Here is a 10,270-nt window from a genome sequence, read left to right on the forward strand (position 1 = left end):
AACTAAGTGAGATGTGCTGACAATCACAGATGGAAAAGTCTGGCATTAGGAAGTAAAATGAACCCTTTAATTTTTCCTTTTAATGGACTATAGTGATCCGCATTAAGGAAACATTAAGATTCCATCCTTTGATGCCAAATACTGCTGGGAATATTCTACTAGAAATAATTTCAAAATGTCACTTATACAATAAAAAGTGAGTTTATGTTTTAGATAAAACAGCTGTCTTTAATATTCTACCTAATGGAAACCTGGAAGTGTTTCTATTGGGTTTTATTTGGGAAAAATTAAAAAGAGGAAGTCTAGACACCCACTTGAACTTGCCTGAGATTTTGGAAGAATACTCAGAATTGATTAAAACTTGTTCTCACTCAAGAAAATAGGATGATTATGCTTCCAAGATCTTACTGGTTTCATTTTGGAGGGATGGGTGGGGAATGTGGGTGAGGACAGGGATGGGAATGACTGTTACAAAGGATGTGATACTCTTAGAAAAAATACAAACCTCTGGTTCGAGTTCCAGCAGCATCAGTTCTCTGTACACCACCAGCAAGCACCATGGCTACAGCCAGCTTCACCAGGTACAATCCAAAAACTTGAGGACATAAGCTAGCCAAAATTTCATTCCTCCCTAAAACAGGAGCAAAAATGGCACTCAGCAGAGTTAAAACTTGGTTTCCCATGGACTCCTGTGTACACTGACAAATAATTTGGGCAAGAAGAGTAGGGTAGGAAGGAGATTTTTAATTTTTTTTTTTTTTTACTGGGACCTAGAGCAGTTGTTTGATCCAAACTTCCTTCATTATAGAGAAGTTAGGTAATCACAAGCAGCAAAGCCAATCCTATTGTAATTTAAGGAATGTATGGTGTGGATAGCACGATAAAAGGCACTAATGAAATGCCATCATGCAAATTCTTTTGTTCTACATTTACAAGTGTAGAAGCTATGAAACCTAGAAGTTTCCAAACTTCAAAATAACTCCTTGAAAACTGGTGTACTGTACATTTAAGAAGACTTTTAACACTTATTTTGCCTTATATCTGTGCACACACAGTGTGCACATTTTCTCCTTGTTACCTTCAATCTCCTTCTCCTTTGATCCTTGTGTGTCACAGGTCCCTGTCCTCCTCCCTATTATAGTCTCTTTCCAGCAGCAGGACATTTCAATCTGCTCTGAAAATGCTGATGGTGTGCAAGATATGTAACAGAATTAATTCTGCCCTTTGAAATTCTGACACTACTAGCACATAAGGGGTCTCAGGTTATATGCCATGTGCTACTTGCATTGCTAGGGAATAAAAGAAAATGACCCATTTTGAGAGCTTAATTTCATGTTTTAAATTTAGATGCAAATACATGGTACTGGCAAAATATAGGCACCTAATGGATGACTTAAGGTATATATGTTTCATTCGAAGGTCCTCTGAAGGAATTAACATATCTTTGTCCATCCAAAAATGGAATTTTAAAAACATTGTTCAGCCATAGCACAGCTCAAGACTTAACTCCACAGTTAGGAGTTAGCATCATTAAGTGACTGACATAAAATGCAGTAGTAGCTACCATTATCTCTCAAAAAACAGTACAGGTACACACACACTCTGTTGTGAAATGGCCTCAGACTCCTTAGTCAGATCCGATCTCTGCCCTCAATGTCAAGTCAAATTCAGACAAACAGCCTGATACAGACATCTTGGGCAGCCAGGGTCCTTCTAATTTCCACTTCAACTTTTTTGTAGCCACTTCATATTTATTTATTCAGAATGGGTAATATTACATAAAATCACATTGCTCCCTTCAGGCTTCCAGAAATTGTCCTGAGAATGAAAGATTAAAAGGGACCTTCAAAGAAGATCCTGAGTTACTTTCTGAACAGTTCTAACGAGAGTGATAAGAAATATTCTCGTTCCAAACAGCAGAAGGAAGAAATGTTATCATTCCAAACAGCAGGAAGCTAGCAATTAAACTGCTTTCCAGGAAATGCAGTTCTGAAGAGTCTTTGACATTGACAGGATCTACACTTTCTTATTGTGAGCAGGCTAATTTGAGGGAGGTTCCCACCTGCTTTTCCTCCTGTTTGTCTTTAAAGAAAGACTAAGCTCTTTCCAGTGTTTTACAAGACAGAGTGTCAGCCTAATAAAGTTCAGTGATGGAGACCCTAAAGAGTCCATTGAGCTTCTGCAGAGTTGAGGAGAAGGCAGTCAGATTATGGAGAGGGACAGAGTTCCAGACAGAACTCCTGGTAATTCCAAGGTGGTTGACTGCAGACCACGGTAAGTTTAGGACCCAGCGTACTGAACACTGACTGTTCTGGAAGCCACTGTGAATTGGGAGGCTCCCCTGCACCTAACCAAGGGCCTAGGCATCCACGAGTTACGTTAAAGATATGATGTGCTAATCCCTATGGTAAAGATTCAGAGCTTAATTTGGGATGCAGAGACTGTGTCAGATTTCTCGCCCCAGAGGCAACAGCTGTGCTGACTAAATGCAGATCTAGTCCACACTATTTCTTCTAAGAAGTATGCTTCTTCTTTCTTGATTATAAAGCACTTCTCTTTTTTTTCCTCTCATATTATTTCTCATTTCTTGCTAATAAATGTTCCAAAAAAGACTTGAATAGAAAGCTCAAAGAATGAAGATCAATGCAGTTGGTTTGGTACTTTCTTCTGCCCCCAGCCAGCAATATTAAAGTAAGAATTTCATATTCTTGTAGTGGAAAAAATATATTCTTGATGAATGGGTGGTGGGGTAACATAATGGGGGGAAAATGTGTTCAGTTACTGTATTTTCACTCCTGATTTCATCTCTATCCAATCAAGAGTCCTACTTAAAAGCTTTCAACTACTAACCTGCTAAGGGATCATTCCTATGCCTTTCCCAGAAGTCTTCAAATTCTTTGCGAACTTCTTCATCAATTACAACACCTGCTAGCTGCTCATTGTTCACTTTAACATAGTTGGCTTTTAAGACAAGCTCCAAGTCACAGCGTGCACCCTCGTGGAAAGGTTTCCACCTCTGCATTACCACTCCATACACTGTGATGTCATCTCCTAGAGGTAACAACAGAAATTAGTAAAGTAACATCTGACTTGAGACATGCAGACACTTCAGCTAGCTGTAATGCACAATAATGTGATCTAGAGCCTGTGTTACAGTTAATAAGGTTAAAAAAAATCTAACAACTGAAAACAAAACCTCCTGCAGTTACTGGAAGTTGAAAACAAAGATAAGGTAGGTTGCTTGAGTCTGTGCTAGGAAGTTATGTCTTTCCACTTCTGTTTAAGGGAGGTGGATTCTTAAAGACATATCTCTGCTTGTTTCCTCTTTTAGAAGAGAGGAATTCCTGGTAAACTGTAGAAGCTCTTTCAATTAGATTAATTATACAAAAAAATCTTAGTCAAAACTTATTTAGCTTCTGGTAACTTTTGCGATGAATCACTTGTTAACATTCTGAGTAGAGTGTTCTTCTGAGAAAGTACAGCTACAAATTAATTTCTTGTGGAAATGTGCCTATCTGAGTATTTTTAGTCCACTCTTAATTTATCCTCCTGCCAATTAGGTGCTTCTTTGAAAGCCAAGTAGCTTTTTCCACCTGCAGCACTCCTTAGATAGGAGGTCAGGTTTCCTGGCTCTCCAGGCCTATGGAGGGGCACCTCACGCTGTGAGACTCAATCTCCCGGGGAGGTTTGGTGTTCTGCACTAACAAGTTTTATTATACTTTCTGTATGTCACAACACATTACTTATTGAAACTGATCTGTCAAACAGTCAAGATGTAACCTGGGGGTGCATGACATTTTCTAGAATGATCATCAGCTGCCACGCTAATGTTCAGCCTGAAACAGCAACGTGACAGATGAACACACCTCATTTGAGGAGCCCCCAGCACTGACAGCCACTTGACAGAGATTCATCTCAAATGGACAACTAAAAATTCTTGTGGGTACAAACATATGTAATTTATGCAATATCCTCACCAGACTTGCAACTGTCCACCAAGTCATCTTCCAGAACAACCATCATGCAACGAGGGATGCTTCCAACAGACAGCCTCTGAACCTAGGTGATGGGAAGGAAAAGCACTTCTTAAGAACAGCACCTTCAAAAGCCTTTAATTTACAGCTGCTCTGGTTTAAGGGCCTACTAGGGTCCTTTCCTGGGACTGAGGTCAGTTCTTGCTTTTTATCACAAAACTTACAGTAAGGATGCCAATGCTGCCCTGAGCTTAACAATGAAAGTTTAATGCTGATATTAATGCAAATGGGATTGGGTATTAAATTAGCAGAAGGTGCTCGGTGCTGGAAGATGTTGTGTGATTTCAATATCTTGCTGAAGAAAGCTCACTAAAGGAGGCCATTTGAAAGAGCTGATCCTTTTTTTTATTATAATTTGAGTTATTACTAGATACTTCTTCGGTATGTAAAGTTGACTTTGGGTACTGAAGCACGTGCATGGGTTAGACAACCCTTCACTGAAGTATATACTGAGGGTTATTCTCTGTATTTTTCTGGTATTTAACCGTGACTTGATAGTTGGAGATTAAGTTTACACCTAGGTGTCAAGGATTAAATCAAAAACAGGAAAACCAAAATACATATTGACAAATGTGACAGTAACTCGTGTAACTCTCTTTCTTTTCTGCAGGGCAAACTCTGTGCAATCTTGTCACAGTCCATTTCTAACCAGCAATCTTTCCATTTACACTTTACAGCTTTCAACAGTTTTGAGAGTATCCACTGCACAAGAACAAGTCAGAAGTACCTTTTCATTCTGCAGCACAGGTCATACATGCTAGAATTCTTAATGTATTCACTCTGTGGTGCCTAGGAAGGTTAATTCACCCTTGTGTATCATCTAAATGGCCACAGGCAGTTCACATTATGTTCAGTACTGGTGGCATGCACAGTTACTTGCAGAGCTCAGTAGGAAACACAAGGGAAATTCACTCCTAGTTTAACTTTACTGTTTTTAATAAGCCCATGTTGCTTATTAAAGAGATCTGTGTGTCACACGGTAGGAAAAAAAAAAAGTTAAAGAGATTTCCCATATGTCAGAAAAAATCATTGTATGTGCATGCAATATAGGGCTTATTTCCCAGAAAGTTTTATTCCCTTACTTTTTTTGGTATTCTGAACTTTTAAGACCTTAATTTCTGACTTCATACATTCCTTCTCCACCTTGTCTGTACTTCCGCCCAGGGCTACCATCAGAAAACAAGTGCAAATTCTGCATCCAAGTTCTGTAAGGATCACATATGCAATAATTGTTGAATTCAATATTGGTTGAAGGGAAGAGACATTTGCAGACACCACGTATTGACCACACTGCACAGCTACAGCTGGCCCTGGCCAACACTGGGCTAGCTTTAGTCCTCAGAAGCAGTGTTGAACATCAGCATCATGTACAGGAAGTGTTTAGAGAAACAATGCACACTTGGTATTATAGGGATTCAACGTGAATGGAATTTCATCTATGGAAATTTCATCTATTAACTGACCGCTGGTATTTTGTACAATATTGAATGGAATTACCCAATAACAGAAGTCTGGTCTACACATTGGCTTAATTTTTAACTCTGACTGGAAACCTCTGACCAATGGGTTGCCAGGCTTCTTTCAGTCTTCTCGGGCATTAATTTCAAACAACAGCAGACATCTGTACTTTAATCTCTTCCCCTTTTTGTCTATGATTTTTTTTTTCCTTACCTGTTCCTGAATTTTGATTTCTTGATAGTCCCTGCAGCAGGTAGGAGAAGAGGTTGTTCCAGAGAGACACGTGAACTTGGTTGAGTTGCAGCCTTCCTCATTGAGACAGGCTGCTGGACGACAGAATGCGTAGTACTGCTCAAAGTCAGCCTTGACAACAAACACGTGCTTGCACTTGTTGCAGATGTAACTCCGTTCAAACTCCAGAACCTTCACCGAACTGGTACGTATGACAGTCCCAGTGACTGACAAAAAGTGTCCCACATCCTTGGATTTAGGGATGTGCTCTCGAGTCAGCTCTGGGCAAACAGGCAAACCTGTTAGACAAATATAGGTGCAGCATAAGGCTATGCTTATAAAACAAGGACTTATAATGCAGTTAAACAGAAAGACGAGAAAACATGCCAGACATGAACAGTAGCCATTGTTATTACTGTTTCATAAATGTGATTCAACTATTCATCTGTTGTACCATAAATCTGATTCATTGTCCTCAGATGGTGAAAATCATCAGACACTGAGCACTAGCTGAAAATGTTGCCATTTTACTCTCCCACTCTTGCCAAGGGGTGAATAGTCAAGAACAGTTTCCATTCATGGAAACAGATCCTGATATTCTCATATCTATATTAATTTAGATGTTCTTTTTGTAGATGGCATTTATTCTACAACTGGTTTATCTGAATTACAAATTTTCAGTTGTGCTACTTAACTGTGGTTCAATGTTATTCCCCCAGTTAAACAGGTATAGCTCCTAATCTTGTGTGAATTCTCAAGTCTAAGCAAATTCACAGTCAGAGAGCATTTGACCTGAAATCCACACTGCATAGCAGAAAACCTCGAGCACAAGGAAGATAGCACAAAAAGAATGGAAAGGGGTTATGACCACAGCCAAAGCAAATTCACTTGTACATTCAAATGCATAGTGACAGGACACTTTCCACTTGGTCTCCTTTAATTCCCCCCAGCAGCTAGTTCAGTCGTGCTGATCCCACTCAGTGTTCACCCATCACTTGGCACCAGAGTGGCTGAAATCCTCAGGAAGATTAATCTCTCTCAACAACCTACAAAGTGTTAATAAAAATAAATGGTCCCTGAAATGCTCACCTGAGCAATAAAAGTATTACCTATTCAGAAATTAGTAATGAACTACAAGATACTAATAATTATAAACTTAAATTAATTTCTTAGTCTTACTTCCAAAACAGAGCTAGGAAACAGATGTAAAACTACAAATTATGTTTCTAAGGGGACTGAAACTATTTGTGTGTTTAGGTCAAATCTTCTCAGTAGCTTTAGCTGCTAAAAAAAAAAAAAAAAAAAATCATATTTATTTCAATGTTTTCAAACCCAAATGCCTTATTTCAGACATGCAGAAACATTCTGGTTTGATGCTTTTAAGCAACACTTGGCCTTCTGCTTTTGTTTAAAGAAAGTATTTTTAACTATTAAACTAATTTTAAAGGGTAAGAGAATAAAGTAGAAAAAGTAGAACTAAATAATCAGGAAAAGAAAGTATTTTGTGAAACTGCAAACAATTTTTTCTGCTTGACTCTAATAAAGCTATTTAAATGTTCTACCAAGCCTGTTGAAATTTTCATTCTACCACAGATTTGCATTTCTAGTCAGTTTAGGGGAAAAAAATCCGTTATTTCTCCACCTGTTTCGGCATTTTTTTCTTAGTTCAGTATTGCTGGCCCTGAAAAAACTTTGCAAAATGCATCACATCTTACACTAGAGAGAGCTGCAGCACTGTTGTCAGGATATATGACGATCCTCTCTGTGAACTTTGAAGAGCCAAGAGTCTAAATGTGCTCTAAAAAGAGCCTTCATTCAGATCACACTAGACTGCTTGACAAACTCTTTAATTGCGTGTGTGCCCCTTTGAACCAACTTTACTGTATTAGTCACAAAAAGGCTATTAGAAAATACCAGAAGCAGCTTGGCCCTCAGTAACAGACACAGCGGTGCTCAGACTAATGACAAGTAAGGAAAAATCATTTCATGGATTTGTAGCAAAAAGCTGAAGTTACACAATCAAATTCCTACAGTGCTGAAATTCAGATAAAGAACTTTATCTTTTACTTTCTTCAGTGAACTCAAGCTAATAATCCATTATTAATTACTGCATATCCACACTCCTTCAATCCTTTTTGAACCCCTAGATGCCCTGTCCATATTGGTAGAAAGTGCTGAGATTGTTTCTTACACCTGGTGTAAGCAAAATCACTTTTCCTCACTTAGTTCCAAGCCTGACACACAGATCCATCACCCACACTCCTGGTAGTTGCCTGCTGCTCCCATCAAGAATATTGCACCACCTTCTCATTCCCTCCTTATCTGACATGGGAACGGGAAGCAACACTCCAAGATGAGAATCCTGAAGGTAATCAGAACCCAGCATCTACTTAAAAGGTAACAGTATCATGGAAAAATTTGGGTGGAAAAAAGGCTATAGAAAACTCAGGTTATTTCTTTTGTTTCTTCTGCAGTGAGCCTTTTGGTGGTACAGAACATTAACCAAATTCTGTGGACAGATGTTATTTTGATCCAGCTAGACTTGTCAAGGATAACTCCCCCTGTTCTTCACCAATTTCCCTCCAGTTTAGAGATGGAATTATCTGTGACTTTGCTAACTGAATTCTTCTATCAATGATCAGTCAGGCTTGCTTTAATCAGTTATTAAAACTATTTGATCAAGGGGGCTAATTTTGCTGGAGGTTGATAAGTGAACATTTAGACAAAACATCACTGTGGGAGAAATTATCAGCTCCAGCAAGAGGCTGATAAGAGGAAAAGGAATGTCTTAAAGACACCACTACTCATGCAGAGATCATTTCCCCTTGCTGTATTCCTTCTAATACTTCCTGGCAGCTTTTTAAATAATAATATGTAGAGTCTTTTTTCATGCTGAAGCCCTCAATAATGTAAATGCATCTCAGAACACTAGGAGGAAAGTTTTACCTCATTCATGCTTTCATAGGTACAGGGAGGTGCCCGAGGTCAAATTTCAGTACAACACAGAGGCCATCCTTTTACCTCACGTACTCATCAGCTGTGTATAAGCTCCTCAGCACCTGAATACCACAAGCTAAATATATTTCTGATGTATGCGTTGTCATTACAACATTTTTATGGAAACTCACTGGGATGAAACACAGGCCTATTTACCAACTGTGATTTATCCAAATTCAAGCTGCCAAAAGACTGAATGATCATAAGCCACTCCACAACAGGGCAGGGGAGGGAAACACAGTCTGCCAGCTCTTGGCTTTGCAGACTATTGCTCCAAATTGTTATGATCAGAAATGACCAGAAGGGAGGGTGCCACTGCTGACCCAGTTTCCCACAACAGGCAAAAAAGACATTTCAACCCCAGAACCTGCACTCCACATTTACCAAACCTCAGAGCTACTAAAGATTTCCTAATAATAAGGAATAATTATATATCATCTTGCAGTGAAAAAATTTACGGAATCCTCCATTAAGGATCACGCCTTCCAACAGTTTGTTCCAATTTTATGACAAGCAATTTTGTAACAGTTAAGCATAAAATTCAACAGTTTCAGATGAAATTGTTACAAGACAATTCAAAATTTAGACTTTGCCTCTTCTGGAAGATGGCTGGAGCCAATAAGGACTGAGAGCCAGCTGGCATGGTAAGGAAGTCAACCTGCAGTAAAACTTAGGAACTACATATCTTCCCCTAAAACTTTTTTTTTCCTGGACTTTTTTTTCCTTCTTCCTTTTACTTCTCTCTAGACTTTCTGCCTAAAAGTGAAATAATGTAAAAGCAGCTGCTGCTTTAAGGAGTCTTTGCCTTGTAAAGGCTTTGGTGTAAGCCCTGACCCAGCGAGAGATGCCAACCATTGCATGCACGCGAGTGGGTACGGCCACGGCTTTTCTTTTGGGAGTTGGTCTACACACATCCATGTGTTTGTACGTGTCCTTTGCTGCTTAATAAACACTGAGGATTCCCCACTTCTTCAAAAACTGAAACGGCAAGAATTAAACTTGCTCATTCCACGGCGCCCCAATAGTTTGTTACAGAGTAAGGAAATTTTGGCAGTTTCCCTGAAGAGTCAGGAAATGTTGGCAGTCCTGGCTGAGAGGTGCAGCTCGCTGCAGCCCCCGCCCCACCACTCACCCGAGACCCTGGCGTGGAGGTTCTGCTTGAGGCTGAGCTGTGCCGGGTCCGCGCTGTCCTGCAGCGCTGCCAGCGCAGCCCGGCGCAGCGCGCTGTCGAAAATCGGGAGCACCTCGCTGGGGAAGGCGTTGAAGTACTCCCCGATCTCCATGTTGGTCTCAAAGAGCGTCAAGGCGTCGACGACGACGGGGTAGTGCGCCTGGTCGTCTGCCTCCCTCAGGATGCTCAGGATTTCGTCCCTGTGGTGCTCCAGCACGTAGGACTCGAACACCTGCCCGATGAGGCTCACCTGGTCCGCGCTCAGCACCATGTTGTCCCTGCGCGGGGGCAAGGCGCGAGGAGGCGGTCACACAGCGGCGCAACCCGGTGCGGCCACGCTCCGGGCGGGAAACTTTGTCTTTCTCAGGGAAAAGCCCAT

The 10,270-nt window shown here is 40.3% G+C and overlaps 1 protein-coding gene across 1 annotated transcript in view; it reads right to left on the reverse strand.

The window, feature by feature from the left end:
- The window catches only part of MCM9 (minichromosome maintenance 9 homologous recombination repair factor), a 48,265-nt gene extending 38,001 nt beyond the window's left edge, over window positions 1-10,264 (reverse strand). Inside the window, 5 exon segments of the mRNA XM_008637798.2 lie at window positions 506-631; window positions 2,851-3,051; window positions 3,978-4,059; window positions 5,706-6,022; window positions 9,853-10,264. Coding sequence (XP_008636020.1) covers window positions 506-631; window positions 2,851-3,051; window positions 3,978-4,059; window positions 5,706-6,022; window positions 9,853-10,162 — 1,036 coding nt within the window. The 5' untranslated portion in view covers window positions 10,163-10,264.
- Between the last annotated feature and the right edge of the window lie 6 nt (window positions 10,265-10,270).

Source organism: Corvus brachyrhynchos, unplaced genomic scaffold (assembly GCF_000691975.1).
Source record: "Corvus brachyrhynchos isolate BGI_N302 unplaced genomic scaffold, ASM69197v1 scaffold14, whole genome shotgun sequence".
Classification (NCBI taxonomy): Eukaryota; Metazoa; Chordata; class Aves; order Passeriformes; family Corvidae; genus Corvus; species Corvus brachyrhynchos.